A 19,589-nucleotide genomic window follows, 5' to 3' on the forward strand; every position below is an offset into this window, starting at 1 on the left:
CTTTGAAGGCCAAACAATCTGAACTACTTAATCAATACAATGCGCTCAATAATTTTTAAAATGTATTCCTAATCCTATTAACCTCTCTATTTTATAAAAACAAGTCTGTTTGGTTTAACCTCCCTAATTTCCCTAATCATTTACCCTAAAATTCATAGTTTAAAGCTTGTTTATTGCTTGATCAATATTCATTTTTAACTTTTAAGACTGCAAATGAGATATTGAAAACTGTGCAGATTGAAGTTTAATCCATTTCAGTGCCAATGGTCACGCTTTTTGCACGCAGCTCCCAAAGCATCATTGTCTTGGAGCATCACTTCATCAGAGCAGAACAGAAGATGAATGGACAAAGGACACGCTGTTAATGAGTGTGCGGGTATTCTGGGAAAATGTTTTGCTTGTATTTTTAGTTTTCTAGCTTGTTCTGAGAGACTGCAATCCTTGACGTAGAAGATAAGACTTGACGTCCACCCATCCCAATACGTAAGACAGTCTTTTCCTGTGTCCTCTCTCTCTCTCTCTTTCTCTATCTCTCTCTCTCACACACACTCTTGTAAAACAGGGGGTGAGGGGTTGGACCACAGGGAGGGGTGTGTCTCTATAAGACGACCGAGCAACAGCATCCTCTTAGGAAACAAACAGAAGCAGGCAATAGGAGAATATAACCGCCTTCAGTTTCAGCAGATCTGCTCAGGACAGGTGCCTGAACCACACACAGCTCAGGTAGGCTGACTGAGGGGGGAGAAACACTTTAGATTCACATCAATTTACTCAGGCCACTTTGCACAAATCTGATTGCTGATTATTTGGAACTAAGAGTGTGCAATTCAAGTTTTAAAAAAAGAACTGTGGTTAAACTTCCAAACCTCTATCACTTTCTTCTGGTGTTCTGTTATATTTGGACCCCAAACGTATAATATCTTCTTTTGAAAGAAAGTCATACAGGTTTTGAACAACATGGGTGTGTAATAGACATTATGTTCTGTCCCATCAGAACAGTAGTTTATTACAAGTGTTTGCAGAATACCTTAATCTAAATAACTATTTAGTCAACTTTTATCTGCAATACTTCACAAAGAATACAAAAAATAATAGTGTAAAGCATCAAATGATGCATAAAAATGATGGTTTACGGCTGTAATATGTCTTCTGTATTCTGTCTTGTGAATGACAGGGGCGTATTTTTCACTTTGCTCTCATAATTGTGTCATCGATTGATAGAGTGAAATCAATGCATCTCTTTACAGGGCATAATCCTGGCTACTATACACCTCATTTAACTTTGGGGAGAAATTTACTGTACTCTGAGATGTTCGATTCAAGCTGAGAGGGAATATCGGCAGTATTGTGAAATATTTTTTGAAAGCGAGCTGACTTTTGGTGCAGCAAAATGCCCAGCACCTGCTCCGTTCATGGGCCATTACCAGGCAATTTTCTAATGTCTGTGGCCAGTGCCTATAAATGTCTTATCTGCTGGAGTTAGTGTGGATTTAGTGCTCAGGTTACATAAATGAAGAAAGGCATTAATTGTTCGTTAATTTCACATGAGGTTATAATGAATTAGCCTTTAAAGATTGGGGTGCATTGGATGTAATTCAGCCTCGGATGATTCAAAATGTAACTTTCTGATGTTGCACTAGATAATTTCAAACCTAACCACAGAGTGTCACTAAAATATCAGAGTTTGCAAGAACTGTGGGTATGATCATAAATGTAAAAAGTGGTAATACTGTTTATATATATATATATATATATATATATATATATATATATATATATATATATATATATATATATATATATATATATAAACTCAAAGAGTTTTGAAAATTAGTGAGAGCTATTGCTTACTTCTATGCAAATTCTTAATGTTGTATGTTGTATTCTTCTAATCGTCTCAGTACTTCTTTAAAAAAAGAAAAAAAAACACATGATTAATAGAAAAGTTTCACACATATGATACACTCTCAGGAAAAAAAGGTACAAAAGCTGTCACTGGAGCTGTACCTTTTCAAAAGGCACACTGTTGTACCTTATTTACCTCTTAAGGATGCATATCAGTACCTTTAAAGGTACATATAAGTACCTAAAGTGTACATATTAAATGGTACACAGTGCCTTTTCAAAAGGTACCGCCCCAGTGACAGCTTTTGTACCTTTTTTGGTCTGAGAGTGTAGAAAAATGATTGACGGGAACTGATGCTATGATGATTTGTAGAATTTAAGAATAGTCCGATTATTCCTCAGAGAGCCCTGAGACAAATGTATTGGATTATCCGAAACTCATGGCACAATTTTAGCCACTGTGAAATTGATTCCTGATTAGTTATGTCCCGGCGGTGCTTTAATTATCCCAATGCAAAAAAGCATAATCATAAGCATAAAAGCAAAAGACATAAGCATAATCACAATTAATGTCTGGAAATATTTATAAAAATGATAATCCAGCTTTATAATAAGCATGAACACATTTTTTTTTAATTTATCTTTATATATATATATATATATATATATATATATATATATATATATATATATATATATATATATATATATATATATATATATATAATATATATATTATGTTATATTTTTTAGTTTTTTTAATTTATATTTTATAGTGGTCAGCCAGTTCAAACTAATATCTATGAAGGATATTATGCACTGGCTTGAGAAAAGCAAAGCGTTGTTTGAAGATGGATGTGCAGTGCAGTGACTCATAGATTTATGCTTTATTCTTAAATTCAATCATGAAAATGGGTGTTAAAGGCCATAGTTAGAGTACAAAACTGTAAGCAATATCACAAATACATTTTTTCAAATTCCAAGTAGTTTATCTACCATCTAGACTAACATATCTGTTTGATGCTGGACTATGAAAGGCACTGGTGTGAGGGACGAGTTGAATCCATGATATTTCATCAAGGAGTTAACTTGAGTTTAACAACTGCATTCAGTACCACAGATGAAACAATTACTTTTGCATCACAAGCATGAAAACAGCCTTAAGCTTTTTCGATTAGATAATCTATCTTTATATCATGGGTGTCGATGAAAGGTCCGTCCTGACTGCTTTTTAAGTGTGGTGAATCCTTCCATTCCAGCCACTGATTAGTTCTTATATAGTTTGAAAACAGTTGTGATTATTGGGGCAGTTTTGCATTCAGTTTGTTCCTCCGTTGAGCCGGTGAGTATGTGTGTGTCCGCACAAATGTTTGTCTTTGACCTTCATGGGCGGCTGCGGCCCTGCTGAGACGTGCAGGTGAACAAAGTGCACTATAGTCTATTCTTTTCCAACTCATTTTCTTTCGTCTTACTTGTCTGCTTATCTGTCAGTGTTTGCCACTGATGTGAGGAGTTTCAGCCCAAGATACCAAAAGTATACAAAGCAATCAAACATCAGAGATCACAATAAAAAACAAAAAAACGATTCTTTAAAACCAAATTATACCTGTTTGTACTGTAATCCACCTTTATTTTATAGCTATACACTCTCACTGTACGTCAATAATTGTCTCTTTTTTATTTCTCCTATGGAATTTAGGGAGAAATATAAATGATCCTTAATGAAGTCTAAATGAGACAAGTCTCCTGAGCTATGTAAGAGCAACAAATGAGCAATTAAAAACGTTCCTCAGGGGTGTTGATGCTTCACTGGTCATTTCATTGACATTCATTATCTTTACAGCCAATAATAATGACATTTGTGTACATCAGCTATTGGATACTAAAGGCTCTTTGGGTTAATATGGGATTGGTAATAATGGTCATTGATTTCTTCTTTTTTAACTGATCTAACGCGTCATGCTTGAAGGAAATTGACGTCATTAATTCAAACCAGGTATAGTTAGCGTCATATAATCTCCTCCCCAATGGCCAGCCCATAAAGATCATATACCACCATTATGGTGTTAGTTTCGTGTCATACATAATGTATCTCTATATGTGATCATAATTGCGTGTTTGTCACCTCACAGACCCCTCGCAGCAATTTCTTTCCAGCTTTCCATCTGCAGTTGCACAATTCTGGTCTAATTAGACACAGCAGTGAGTCTCGCGTCTCCGCCACTGAGAACCCCTCTGGTATTTAGCTTTGATTATGACGCGTTTGATTGAGAAATGGGCTGTGCAAAACGAACCCCATTTACTTCTGGAGTTTAATTGAGCCTGTGAGTGTCTTTAAACAATACATTCAAAATCTCAGGAGGTAACACGTCTGAAATGATGGACAAGATCTCAACTGGTGATGGAGTTGGGAAATGAAGCAAAACATGGAATTCTTTCCAGTTGATTTGTTTACTGGACAATGTCTGATATTTCTCATCATGATATCTATGAGCATCAATGACAGAAATGCTGCAGTGTACACATTAGAATCCATTAATGCATTGTGTACCTCTTCCTATTATCTGATCAGAATATGGAAAAGTAGCTGACATAATGGAAGGTGTACTAAAATATGAAGACAGGACACATTAAAGCTTATGGGCTAAAGAACACTTAGGGTTGTTCACGCAGCTAAGGGAAAGTTGTTGTGTGCCTGCAGTAGATTGTGTGTAAAAACACGATTCCACATAAAAGCCATACTAAAACATGTAGATTTGATCTATCTCAACCCCTAAAATCAGAGACAGATATAATGCTGCTTTTGTTCTGAAAATTAAAATAAAATGCAGCAGCAGAACACTGAAATAGTATATATTTAATTATTTATAAATTATAATTACATATTTTTATTTATAATGTCATATTTTCATTCATCATTTCATATTGGAGCCCATCAATTGAGGTCAAATTTAAAATAAGGAGTGAAGCAAGTCATATCGCAAGATAGAAAGTCTCAAATGTGAGAAATAAAGTTTTAATTCTGAGCTTTTTGCTATTTAATGTCACAATTTTGAAAAGTTAAGTCATAATTACTAGAAATAAAGCCGTTATTATTATAAGTAAGCAATAAGACTTGTTCATGATACAGCACTAGCATCGAGTACCTTATTGCTTTTATAAAACGGTTACCACACAATACAAATATTAAAGCAACTTCCAATGCAACTTTCACTAAAGCCTTCCTTCTGCCAGAAAAAATAGTCCCTGACCGTGAACAGCAACAGAAGTTACATAATTACGCCATTAGATGGCGGCAAAGACTGTCTTTATGTGTGTCAGTCAGTAGCAAAGACTTTTACATTGAAAAGACTGAATTGTTGTGAACACGATGCAACTGACAAATGCTTTGTCTAGCGCTGTCAGTCACAGGAAAACCCCTTAAATGTTAAAAGGACAAGATAATACATTGCACATTTAAACAGATTTTTTATTATGAACATAGGACTGACCTGAAGGAAAATGCTAAATCTGAATGCAGGTAATAAACTCGCTTAATACAATCTCTTTTTCACAATACTCTTCTACATAATACACTAAGCTTCAGCAAACAATTTCAATTGAGAACAAACAGTTTACGTTGCTAAGAGTGGCTGCTAAGGGTGTTGTGTAGTGATACACAGATACAAGCAGCCATAGCCATGTTTTATCATAAAAAAAGCTATTGACCACTCAGAATCAAGGACAGGAACTAACTGTTTTATAATTGTGATATATAAAATCACATTATGAGATATAAAGTCATATTGCGAGAAGTAAAGACTCAAAATGTGACAAATAAAGTTGCAGTCGTGAGCTGTGACACTGTGCCATATATGAAAAGTTGCAATTATGAAAAATCAAGTCACAATTACATGAAATAAAGGTGCAATTCTGTGATATAAAATTACATTGTGACTGCAGATATATAAAGTCTGAAATATATTTGCAGATATATTCGCAATTATATTTGTATTTATTTATTTTTTACTCTGAGGCAGAAACAGGCTTTCATATGTTTCAATAACTTCATATTTAAAACATTAGTTTCATAAGTTTATTTATACAAATAAGGTTAGGGTAAATGCATTTATGCCACCTCTGTGCAGCATGAAAGGTACAATATGTAACATTTTTGCAGTAAAATATCCAAAAACCACTAGGCAAGTGTTATATATTTTGTCCAGCTGATTACAAACAATATCTCTAATGTTTTCAACTACTTGTAAATCATGAGAAAATTCCCATTCTAAACAGTGACACGGGGCAGTGCAGTCGCCTGTCAATGACGTCAGTTACCTTTGTTACCGCCTTTACTGACGTAGAAACCACATGACAACAGTGCCGTGGACAAATGCGGAAGTAGTGTCTAGCGTCCAGCAAACCACTAGCTTGCTTCAAGCTTTTCCTTATTTACTTCTTGCATGTTTTATGGTGGATTGTGTAATTTATTTATGGAACAAAATTACTGTTTACCATCTGCCGCTGGTTCTGTCGACAAGGACAGCTCCCGTAAACTCATGACCGGAAAAGCGGAAGCGGCGCCGGCGGCTGTGTCATAATAAAAGTCCCGCTGCTCGTGAGGCGTGTGTTGATCAATGGCTCCAGCTCCTCGTTCAGCTCCCGCAACACTCGGTCCTGCTCTGCTTCATACTACAGTAACGTTAATAATCGCATCCACGAACATGAGTTCTTCCAGACGCCAATCCCTATTCTTTTGCACCGTCCGTTGAGATGGAGACTACATGTCCCAAGTTTCCGCTCTAAAACTTGGCGTCATCAAACTACGCCTTTGTTTTGAATAGGCTTCTAGCGACCTCTAGCGGAAAAAAATATCACAAATTGTACCTTTAAACAGTTTGTGTAAATGAATCTTATTGTGGTATAAATTCCACTAAAGTAAAGATGTCACAAATCACTATATGCGCCGCTACTATAGTAAAGAAATGAATCGCTGACAGTAAATAGAGCACTGAGGATTTCCTTTTCAAAAAAAAAAAAAAAAAAAGCTTTCTTATGACATAAAAAACACAGTTTCTCAAACTGCACCAATTTCCTCCCACTTAGTCAATGAGAGATTGTTCTTTCCTTTGGGTATATGAGATAATTCCAAAGGTCAGGAGTTAAATCACTGTGTCTATCTTTGTTAAGTCTTTTTTATCACATAATTGAGTTAGTTAATTACATTTTGAAGGCCTGCCAAGCTCTGCATCCCACATGTATCTATAGGTCTGTACAAACTGCAGTGAGATTAAGAACTTCTGGGGCACCTGAGGTGCGCAGAAAACTTGTTCTGGTAATCTAAATTCAAATGAGAAACTTCAACAGGAAAAAATAGCTGCTGAAGAGAAAAAAAAACTGTAGTTGTAACAAACAATCCTCACTTGAAATATCACCTCTAAGCAATGCTGCACCCTGGCCAGAATCCATTTAGGTGTGTCTTCTTGTAGTTCCTGAGAAAAGAAAAAACGAAATTAACTAAAGGGGGTGGCAAAATCAATATCTAGTTCGTTCCCCCCTTCATAAAGTTGTGTGTAATTCACTCACACACTTATAATTATGTGTCTTTCCCTGTCTGTTGCTCGTACAGTGACCGAATTCAATAAAACTCACTCAAGGGGTGCCTATCGATTCTCTGTGACTTACACCTTTGCTTTTGTTCCATGGTGACACTTTCAGTACGAGTGTAATGCAGGTGAAATTGATTTATCTTGAAGTTGCTTTTGAAACAACTAAACAACTGATGGTTTGGAAGGCAGCATGTCAGGAGCGCCATCAGTGCTGAAACCTACATTCTTATTTGTGCTTTACTTGCTTGACAAGGAAGCCGCAGAATAAGGTTATTATTCTCAAAGCGCTTAAATTCTGAAGCTTTATAGTCCTTTCTATTGTTTGGAATAATGTGGTGACTAAGACTGCTTAACCAGCATGCATCAAATCCTCCTCCTCTTCTCCATTCTGCTCCCATTACGCCACAAGCACTAATTCTAGCTTTAATTACTATAGATGATGAGTTTTGCTAATGAAGTACTTGCAAATGCTAAGTCTGTCTCAAATACAATCAAAAAGTACCTTAAATATAGTTTGATAACGTCACACTGATATGATACATTTTTACATCTAAAACTAGTTTAGATTATGTGAGGGATGAAGTGCATCATTATCGCAAAATAATCTCACCCCGAAGGAGTTTATTTTGTAGTAATGACCTTCTGACTGTACATTATTCTGCTCATTACATGGCTACTTGCTGAATAAACAAATAAATTGATCATTAAATATTGAAGTGAGGTGAAATTGTTTTATTAAATTAATTCATCTAAAGCTCCCACAAAGAAAAACAGTCCATTACGACGTATTAAACAAGTCGCCCAACAACCAACCAAACACTGAGACAATATAACAACATTAATATCTAATAAATTATGCGTAATTTGCAAACAAGTTATTTTTTATATGGACATATTTACCTCTGATGTGAAATTTCTCTCTAAGCTCAGCGAGTCTCATTCCAGTTCTTACACTGTAAAAAATTATTTTCATGATTTATCTCAACATTTTTTCTTTTGTCAAATCAACTTAGATAATTAATGTAGTTCAGACAACATAATATTTTGAGTTACTGTTGAGTAAATCAATCACCTTCATTGTATTAACTCAAATTTTTAATTTCAATGAACTCAACTTACTTTTTTAAGTTAAACCAACAAATATTTTTTACAATGTTTCTTCTAAACTATTATTTCATTTTCTAACTGGAGCTTCTAGCCAGATATCAAAAGACTTTATGCTCACTAATATCATTTAAAAGTTTGGGGTCAGTAATTTTTTTTATTTAATTTTTATTTATTTTTTTGAAAGAAATTAGTTTTGCAAGGATGCACTGAATTGATCAATTCAAGTCACCTTCATTTAAATAGCGCAATATACAATACAAATTGTGGTCCCACTTTATATTAAGTGGCCTTAACTACTATGTACTTACATAAAAAAATAAGTACAATGTACTTATTGGGTTCATATTGAATTGAAAAACACTTTGCTGCTTTTGAGGTGGGATACGGATAAGGTTAGGGCAAGCTTTGGTGGTATGGGTAGGTTTAAGGGTGGGGGTAAGGTGTAAGGGATGGGTCAACAGTGTAATTATAAATGTAATTACAGATGTAATTACATGCAGGTGTTTTTAAATTATAAGTACAATGTAAAAACATGTACACAATAAGTACATTGTATCAAATGATTAATTTAAAAGTAAGTACATAGTAGTTAAGGCCACTTAATATAAAGTGGGACCCAAATTCTTGATAATAAACATGAAACTAACATAATCAATTATGCAAAATTCAAGTGGCAGTAAAGACTTTTATATTTTTTCAAGAAATTTTAATTTCAAATAAATGCTGTTCTTTGAACTTTCTATTTATCAAGGAATCCTGAAAAAAAAATTCAAATTTTCCACAAAAATATTAGGCAGCAACTGATGATGATAATGATGATAAATGTTTCTTGAGTAAATCAGTATATTAGAATGATTTCTTTAGTATTAATCAAATAAATGCAGCCTTGAACTTTCAAACACATTGCAAAATCTTACTGACACTACCCAAACTATATATATATATATATATATATATATATATATATATATATATATATATATATATATATATATATATATATACATATACATATATTACATTTGGTTTTTGATTTTGAGTTTATTAGATTTGAGTCTCAAAAAAGGTGCTAATGATGCTGTGCTTGTCCAATCAGAAGTATTCCAGAGAAGTTGAACTAAAGTATACACATACTGTTGTGTTAAGTTTTACTTCCAGGAACTGTAACCTCTTTTCTCTCTCGCACCATCATCTCTTTTCTCTATCCTCTCTACAGAGTGCCCTTCAGCTTTTAACACACTCCGTGATGAAGACTCCACTGTGGACGCTACTGTTGCTTGGACTGTGTAACCCAGCATGGTGTGACTGCCAGAAGGATTGCCTCTTCTGCAGCCAAAAACTGCCTAATGAATATGCCTTCAACAATTTGGTAATTCCCCACTTTGGCCATCACTTCCCATACACTGTTAGCCCGGATAAGTTGAATTTACTTAAAAAATTTAAGGAAACTGGTTGCCCTAAAAAAATTAAGTAATGATTAAGTAATGTGAACTTAATAATTCGAGTTCATTTAACTTAAAATGTTTTGTAATATTAATTACTTTGTAGTTATTACAACTAGTATATTTAAGTTCAATGCACTAAGCAAGTTAACTTGCCACCAATCAAAATTCATCCATGCCTCCCATCATGCATTGCTGCATGAATAAATTATGAGCTGGATTGTCTTAGTAATTTTATTTATTCTCACTACTTAAATTTTGCTGTTTTTCTGTGACTTTTTAGTAGCTTGTTTTCTAATGTTCAGAGTTGATCTGTTTATCAGAACATGTTGCTTGTCACCGTCTTTGAGATTTACAGGCTGATTCTTTATGTCTGTGTGTGCCTAAAATATAATAATTATTTTTTTTTTTTTATAAGGACAACTTAAAAAAAAAAAAAAATGTATTGTAGAAGTCGATCCTCCGCTGTAGAATCACAGTGCTGCTGTAATCAATAATGTAAATCTAACTCAGAGATTGGGCTCTAAATGAGTTCAGTGATTCAGATCAAATAATGATTATGTGAAAACATAACAAACACCACCTGATCATCTTTTAACTTTGCTTTTCTGGTTTCTGGTTTAATGCAGTTAAAACTGCCCAAACAAAATCTAATATTAAAAAGTTAAGGGTCAAGAGCTCAACTAAAACAAACCCTGACCCTCGATGATGGTAACTTAAAAATTGTGATTTTCTCCTTTGGTGAAAAACTATAAAAAGGTAAATGTTAGGAAAAAATGTCTGTAGAACAGCCAAAACAAATGTTCCAACTGCTCATCAACAGCTCCTTGAATTCACACACACCACGACAAAATGGCGTCATTACCTGCCGCAAACCAGTGTGAAGGAGGCGTCGTCAGGAGAAAAACTTCATAATTTAAGTGCATTTAACTTACATTTATTAACACATTCAAATACACCCACAAATTAGTAGAATTTACTTATATTTTATAAGTAATGCAACCAAACTTAAATATTTTAAGTATATTGTAATTATATTTTTAAGTAAATATAAAATCCGGGCTAAGAGTGTAGGAAAGAATATCACAAATAAGAACTCTAGAATAGACAGCAATGGGATTAAATAAAAAGTAAATGGAGACTTTTGCACATATTTTTTTTTTTCTGTAAAAAAAACAAACAAAAAATACCTCAGTGATCTCACCAGAATAAACACAAATAAGTTGGCAAAACTCAAAAAATTTGAGGCAATCAGTTGCCTCAATTTTTAAGTTAAGAAATTCAAAGTTTAAGTAGGCCTAAGCAGAACTTGCAGATTTTTAATTTGTACTCATACATTTTAATTGTTCTTAACTTGAAATGTTTGAGTACACTAATTGATACATTTAACTTAAAATTTTCCATGTAACCTCAATTTGTTTCAGTTAAGCTTAAAGGTGCTCTAAGCGATCCTGGGTGGAGTAACTTCCTGTTGACGTTTGAAGTGTTGTCAAACAAAACAGAGGCTAGCTAGACCCTCCCTCCTCCTCCCCCTCCCCTCCGTGCTTCCTGAAACAGTCATGAACTCGCAATTAAAATCATTCTTGTCAGTTATTGGCTGGAGCATGTTTATTATGTTTTGTGGTCCAGGCTGCACCAGTTTGTTTTTATTGCCGTTTTTGGAGCTTGTGGTGCGTTTTTTTTTTACAGTGTGTTCAGGGGACAGGCAGCTAGCGGATAGTGAGGAGATGTTTGCTGTATGTGACAAAAAATGTTTTGGCCTTAAAACGTGTGACATCACTTAGAGAACCTTTAAGTTTGTCTAAATTAAACAAAATAAGTTCATAAAACTCAACACAACGAAACAGTTCAGTTTACTTAAAATATATCAGTTCTGTGAACTTGAAAGAAAAAGAAAGTGCTAAACACTCATAAAATTTAATTTGACTGAACTAATTTGTTTAATTTAAGTTTGTCCTACTCAAACCAATTAATTGTTTAAGAGATTAAGAGATCTAAATGACACAGATTGTGATCAAATACAGTACAAACATCTGTAATCAGAGATTTAGCTAATATGAGTTAGTATTCTTTAATATTCTTATTAAATTCTTCCAAAACTAAATAGATTGACAACATTCATTTTTATAGCTTTGTGCTTTTACTATGCAACAATAATTCTCATTTGTTTCTATTTTTATTTTACCTTCAAATGAGAAATGTACAAAGTTTATACTCAAATAAATCCCATACACTTACATTAAATGATTTATCCAAGCCATTTCTAAAAAACTAGAATGTCATAGAGACTAGTTCTATTGACACTGCAACGACATAGAAACCACTCAAAACACCCAAGCACCTTAGGAACCACCTAAATGTCAGAGACATTTTTCTTCAGATAATGTAGAAGTCTAGTTTGATTTGTTACTCTACCCAGATCTTCTACAATTCTGTTCATCTTATTTAATTTTCTGTAGGCTACTGTTCAAGACCTGTGGCCTCAACTGTATCGAATTTCCCCGAGACTCATCATTAGTTGACATAATTATAATGATCACAACAGCGGAATGTGGTTGTGCACTGCCACTGCAGCTGATTATAGCTCCGAGGATAGGAGGACATACTCTCTGATTCATGTCAATAAGACGCATTTGCAGGGGCAGAAGTGCTAATTTGGTTAAAGATGGCCTTTTGACTCAAAACAGCTGGGGTGATTCAGTTATCTTGTTGTGTAATTAAGTAGAAACACAATAACATCATTTGGCAAGGCTGCTTACGGAAACTGGTTGGCCTGAGTAGCCCTCCATAGCTTTATGTAGGCACTCCCTGAGGTGTTTTTATCAATGTTCAGCATGAATGACCATATCCTTCCCTCTGTTTCTCCCCCTCTTTCTGGTCACTATCATACTCCCTCGAAACCCGACTTTTAATTCGAAAGATTAATTGATTGCACTGGATTACGTTAAACAGAGCTGACGCTCCTCACACTTTAATGTGCGAGGGTCGTGTCTCGTGACTTTAATTCCTCACTGCTACTTTAAGTTCTCATTACCTGTGTTTCCTTCCTGATCAAATAATAAGTGTGAAGTGGCGATGCACAGACCGATCTGTGTATTTTGATGTCATACACCGATCGGTCTGCGCAACGCTGCATCAAGTTGAACACACCTAGGCTGTGTTCGAAATCGTCCTTAAATAGGGCACTATTTGAAGGGACAGCTATTTATAGTGGTGTCCGAAACCATACTGGAAGGTATCAAGTGAAATCATTCAATCCCATAATGCACTGCAATAACAAGTGTACAACTGATGTACGCTCAACAGGTGTGTTTGACTTGAAATGGTGCTGTGCAGACCGATCGGTGTATGACGGCTCCATATTCTTCTCTGTAATTGTTACTATGTGGTACTTTGATGTAATATACCGATCGTTCTGCGCTTCACCGCTTCGAGTCGAACACACCTAACGGCTAGAGAATACCCATAATGCACTGTGAGGGTCGTGAATTCCCATGTCTCTCCGAATTCACTCACTCGTTTTCATTCACTCCCTCAAGTGGACTAAATTAGACGAGCAATGGGAATAGTGAATGAGGTTATAGGGGGAGATTTCAAACACAGTTTTGAACAAATCGGTTGAGTGGATGATACAATGAATCACTAGATCACTTGCTACCTGCAGAAAGAGTCACTTCAAAAATCAGCACTCTTGGCAAGATGCTTGGTAATCAGTTTCAAGGACTAAACTTAGTGCTGTTTAATTAAAAACAAACAAAAAAATAACAAAACAATTAAAAATAAAATCTGATTTTACTTAACAAATCCCATTTTTCTTCCATAATGTGACATATTGAAACAAGATATTGAAGATATTCAGAGAAAATGGGCGTGGCTCAACTTTAATGATGTGTTTAAAATGTACAAAAACCCAAACAAACAAACAAACAAACAAACAAACAAACAGTAGTTGCAGGGGAGGGGTTTAAAATATTTAATTGACAAAACTTTTATGAAAACAGCTTTCTATTAAAAAAAAAAAGATTTGTAGTCAATTTGACCAAGAACATACATTAAGAAAATTAAAATAGGAAAATAAAATTAAATAAGGATTTTTTTTTTTCAATTTGATATGCTGCATACTCTGCTAAACACACACACACACACTCTCTCTCTCTCTCTCTCTCTCTCACACACACACACACACACACACAGCTAACACAAACCATTCTAAGCTTTCTTGGCTGGTTTTAAACTGGTTAGGCTGGGAGACCAGCTGGCAGAAACCATCTGAACACCAGTTTAGCTGACAGGGAGACTATATCTTAAAGGGATAGTTCACCCAAAAATTTAAATTTGCTGTCAATTGACCTTCGCAAAGACCTGCCCCCCTTAGTTACTGTTGCTTTGTCCGACAAGCCATGGCGCTGTCACGCCACACACAGTGAAAAATACATTGCAGAGCAAAGAGGACACTGACAACACATCGACAGACAAGACAGAGCAGGTTACTTATGATATCCCAGCTTTAAAACTGTGTAGTTATTAAAGAAATTCAAACAATAAAAAGCTCAAGAGGCTCATTAACCGATCATCTCTTCCTACTAGTCATAAATGTTGTTTCTCGTGCTCAAATAGTGTTGAAAAATATTATTTTTCAGGCTAGACGAGCCAAAATGCATGTGCAGTCCTAAGCGCAAGTCTCAGGTTTCTATGGGAACCGGAGCTTCTAATGGCAACTGCAGTGACTTTATCAATCAGTGACTGGCTCTTTTACTTAACACTCTGAGGTCTGACGGTATCGCCGGCGATACCACCGTGGTTTTTTTCTTATCAGTGTGAAAGAGACTCAAAATACTCCGTCAATGTTGCACATACAATTAAGAGTTATACACCATTTTAATCTGTGGAATATCTTCTTTCATTTGTGTACACTCAGAGTAAAAACAGAATTTTGTGCTTTTTGTAAAATAAAGAAAACTAACATGATGCGTGATTTCTCCTCTCCCTCTGAACGAACTCCAATCTGATAGTTCTCAGAAAATGAACTGTAACTTAGTGAATACTAATGACAAAAAAATTACACTTATGTCTAAAAAAACGTTAAGATGTCAGGTTTTAAATCATGTAAGTCAAATCGAAAACAAACCTTCTTTGTTAATGTAATCTGTATGAAAAGAGAGCCATGTCAGAAATCCGTGATTCAGCTCATTATCTGCTAATGCGGCCACGCCCACGGAGCCAGCGCTATTCAGACGCTAATTCAGTCAATACATGCATTTATTATCTCAATCGTGTATTTATTGTCTTGAAAAGTGTTTATCTGGATGTAAAAGTCATGGTTAGCGATCTCTAGAAGACATGCAGTTACTTCCTGTTTACTTGTCTTCTACAGATGAAGTTTAGATGAGTTTTTGTTTCTTTAGCGCCCTCCTGCTGCTGTATGTATTGGAAACTCCATTCATGGAATAGCCTCTTCTTCTTTTAGATGAATTTGTGGACTAAAATGCACAGAGCGCCCTCCGACTTCAAGGATGAATTGAAAACACCAGCGCTCATAGTAATGACAGTGAATATTAAATAAAAATAACTCCTCTGTATAGAAAATTGACATAAGCATATGAGAATCCAATATTTCTCCAAATGTGCATGCTTTTAAACTAAAAGCCTATATTCAGACTCTTTGCATCACAGAAATACATTATATTTTAAAGTATAATATAAAACCATTACTTTATATTGTAATAATATTTTTCTGTATGTTTCATATATCATAATGAGCTTGAGACATCACAGAAGGTTTTTTTTCACAGCCTACCTGACTGAAATGCCTCATTAATATGCAAGTCATTTCAGCTCATTACTATCCAATTCTTTTGTCTTCTCAGGTGAGAATGGCCCATTTTCAGTGGTGATTCACGCCTCCTTGCATACTGTGTTTCTTGGCAAAAAGTGTCTTACAAAAACTAAATCAATATATTGTTAAATATGAAGGAGTAGGCAGCATAATTTTTACATAATTTTGAAGCAAAAACTCTAGTCTACAACCTCCAATACCCTAAAGTCTTATGAACACAGATTTATTATACTTTTTTTGGCCTTATTTCAGTGACTTAAGTTTTTTGTTTTTTCAACAACCACGCATAAATGTTATTCCTTCAAAAACACAAACATGTACATACATGTTCCTCACATATTATTGTAGCCTAGTTTGTGCTGAATACAGTGTAATGACACTTTTTCCATTAATATGTTTATGAACAACTGAAAAAAGCACAAATGTCAGGGCATGTCAAAAGTTCTCCAGGCCCCAAATCAGCCTCAGACTCCAGAGGGTTAAACTGCAAGATGCAATATGGCAGAATAAGTCCATTTATAGAGTCAAATAAACATGAATGGACATGAGAATGAATGTTGTTTCAAACGCGGAAAGACATCAATATACACAATTTTTCAAGTTTAACTCCACCGAGGTTAATTTTCTAACTACTGGTTGCTTTGTCGGACAAAATGGCGGATACGGCGTTCTGATTGGTTAGATCGCTTGTCAATCAAACTCCCGGCGAAGGGTCAATTTTCTGACCCTCAGGCCATCTAAGATGTAGATGACTTTTTTTCTTCAGTTGAACAGATTTTTGGCTAAAACCGTGGTCATTTGTGATTTGTACAATGCAAGTCAGTGGCTATACTGTACGTCAATATGCTGTTGGCCGAGGCTGTGAATTACAGGAAATAATGTTGTAAATAATGTTCAATTTCTTGCACAGACTGATCATTTCGCTTCATAAAACGTCAGTATATCATCAGGTACCACATGTATTCATTTTGTTTTGCCTGTATGTTTTTTTTTTGACCCTCAAAGTAACGGTAGCCATTGACTTGCATTATACAAATCACCAAGGACCACGGTTTCAGCTAAAAATCTTCTTTACTGTTCAGCTGAAGAAAAAAGTAACCTACATCTTTGGCTTTAATGATATCAATTTTCATTTTGGGGCAAACTATCCCTTTAAATCAGCTAAGATTAGTCAATGGATAAATCAATGTGTTGAAGCAAAGTCCCTTTCAAGGAAAGTCTGTTCACTCGGCGGCCATATTTGCAACTCCTCCAGGCAGCTATTTTGGGCATCCAAGACCAAATGCTGTCTATTTGAATGGGGGAATCCTGAAATCTCAAAAACTGCTTGGTGAACTCACAATTAAATAACATATTTCAAATCAGCAACAAAATCTGACATGAACAGTCCCATAAATGTTGTTCCTCATGCTCAAATAGAGTCTCAGGTTTCTATGGGAGGCAGAGCTACTGATGGCAACTGCAGTGACTCAATGACTTTAGCAATCAGTGATTGGCTCTTTTACTTAGAAGGCGGGACTTATTATGCCATAATGCGTGTTGCAGTTTCTCCCATTCAAAAATAATAGTAGTAAACCATCTTTCTGTATCTATAGTCTTTGGCTGAAGATAACGTTACGAGACATTCATCATGTTTTTGAGTGTGTCTGTATTATTAAAGCACGTTATAATGTTGAAATATGTGTGTTTGTGTGTGTCTTTATTCAGGTGTGTCTGGTAGAGTGTCATGGTAAACTTTCACCAGGCAACTCCTGGGAGATATGTCGCAGGACCATTGTGGAGCAGAAACCAAAAGCCTCATTATCAGTTGGAGGAGCCATGCTGAAAAGAGCAGATGAGGAGGCAGACGCCTCTCTCCCTGTGGACCAGGATGATGGGCAGTTTTCTGATACCCTCCAGAGGTTTGACCACATAACACGAGCTTTGGAAATGGATGATCAGGACCGAGATATGCAACTCAGTAAAAAATACAAGTTCCTGCAAGTACAGTCGGCACAGGAATCTGAGGAGGAGCGAGATGGAGACAGCGAGATGGAAGGCGACGAGGAAGAAGCTGCCATCCACCTAATCAAACGCTTTGGAGGGTTCCTCAAAAACAAGTATGGCTACAGGAAGTTCATTGATCCTGGCAGGCCTTTGCAAAAGAGATATGGGGGTTTCATAGGCGTCCGCAAATCCGCTCGCAAATGGAACAACCAGAAGCGATTTAGCGAGTTCCTCAAGCAGTATTTGGGCATGAGTACTCGAGCTAGCGAGTTCAATATGTCTGCTGATGTCACCCAACCGAATGAGTAAGCTTTGACCTTTGAAGTGAATAAAACTACCCAGCAAACCATTTGTTAAGCTCATTCGAAAGATATCATGCACCGTTCTCCTCAAACACAAAAAAAAGCTTTCATAGTGCCACAGGGTTAGATGTGCATTTACTCACTGAAACATCTAATCTGTGTCAAACAAAGCTAACAATCAGTGATATTAGCTTTAAGTTTGAAGAAAACTCTTCATATTTAATTTGAGACATCTATAGATTGGTATTGTATATGAAGGCCCCTGTAGTTTAATTATACATTGTACAAAGACCATTTTGAAAACTTTAGCGGATTCAAATCCATCTCCTCTACAACACTGCCACCTATTGGTCAATGAGAATTCCCATAATGAAAACTCCATTGTCATTTAGACAGTCATTACTAGACACAAAATAGAATGATTAAAGGAATAGTTCACCAAAAATGAAAGAAATTGTCACGACTTACTTAACATTATATCGTTTTGAGCTCAAAACGCACCGTAAATCCCCATTTAACAGTATGAGAAACAGTTTTTAACTGTTTAAACCTCATTTTTACTTTCAAATCTCGAATCAAATTTGCGACGCTGCAATTTGGTCATGTGACACGCACGAATTATGTTTGGGATTGGGAAACGACAGATTACGTGGAGTATATAGTCATATAGACTACTTTTTAAGACACATTTTGTTATTTTTGGAGCTTAATGGGCTGTATAAATAGCCTAACAATCTGCTTTCGTTGTATGGAAAACATAACTATTTTACGAAGTAGCGTTTTTGTATGATTTCATATGTGAATCATATGAAAATATGATTTTAATACAAAAAGAAAGCCTAAACCATCCCAAACCCCACTCCTAAACAAAACCATCACGAGTCAAATGTGATTGTACCAATGAATTCAAAATAGCCACCAATTTGCCAAAACGTAAAATAGTTATGAATTGCTATGAGATTGTATTGGAAGAAGAGCAGCTTGAACAGTCTGCTTAACATCTCCTTTTTGGTTTTAATGAAGAAAGAATATAAAATGGGGTCAAAACGATATGAGCACAAGTAATTGATGATAGATTTTTCTTTTTTTTTTTTTGGTGAACTATCCCTCTAAGGGGATTAAGGAAAGCTAATCTGTGTTTACGGTCTCCCCCCCCCAAACTAAATAAAGCCAGATTTCACATAAATCATTCCAGCAAAGACTCATCACTGTAATATGCCTGTACAAACATAACAAATTCTGTCATGCACATGCACAGAGTTTGCTTCCTCATCAAAGAGTGGAAAACCAAAAGCTTTATTTTATTTTATTTTTTTGAAGCTGTCAAAGTTTATTTGTATTTGTGCATATGAAATGATGTATTTATGCAAACATTACTGAGTCATGCTTTTCCCTTTATTCCAATACTAAAAATCATGATGTTCACTAAATGATCTGTACATAGTAACACTGAACTGTCAATAAAATAGTTTACTATTTTCTG

General features: G+C 35.4%; 1 protein-coding gene across 1 annotated transcript; it reads left to right on the top strand.

Annotated features, from left to right (window-relative positions):
* The first annotated feature begins 606 nt into the window (after positions 1–606).
* pnoca (prepronociceptin a) lies at positions 607–19,534 on the top strand. Its single transcript, XM_067367366.1, has 3 exons — positions 607–723; positions 9,757–9,909; positions 17,526–19,534. Exons 2-3 carry the CDS (start codon positions 9,787–9,789, stop codon positions 18,111–18,113), a joined length of 711 nt encoding a protein of 236 aa, XP_067223467.1. The 5' UTR covers positions 607–723; positions 9,757–9,786; the 3' UTR covers positions 18,114–19,534.
* The last annotated feature ends 55 nt before the right edge of the window (positions 19,535–19,589 follow it).

This window comes from Chanodichthys erythropterus, chromosome 18 (genome assembly GCF_024489055.1).
Source record: "Chanodichthys erythropterus isolate Z2021 chromosome 18, ASM2448905v1, whole genome shotgun sequence".
Lineage (NCBI taxonomy): Eukaryota > Metazoa > Chordata > Actinopteri > Cypriniformes > Xenocyprididae > Chanodichthys > Chanodichthys erythropterus.

Excerpts from the sequence above, each read along its gene's own strand:
- pnoca (XM_067367366.1), top strand. The coding sequence starts at position 9,787 with ATGAAGACTCCACTGTGGACGCTACTGTTGCTTGGACTGTGTAACCCA. Across the intron at positions 9,910-17,525 it reads AATATGCCTTCAACAATTTG|GTGTGTCTGGTAGAGTGTCA; the intron begins GTAATTCCCCAC and ends GTCTTTATTCAG.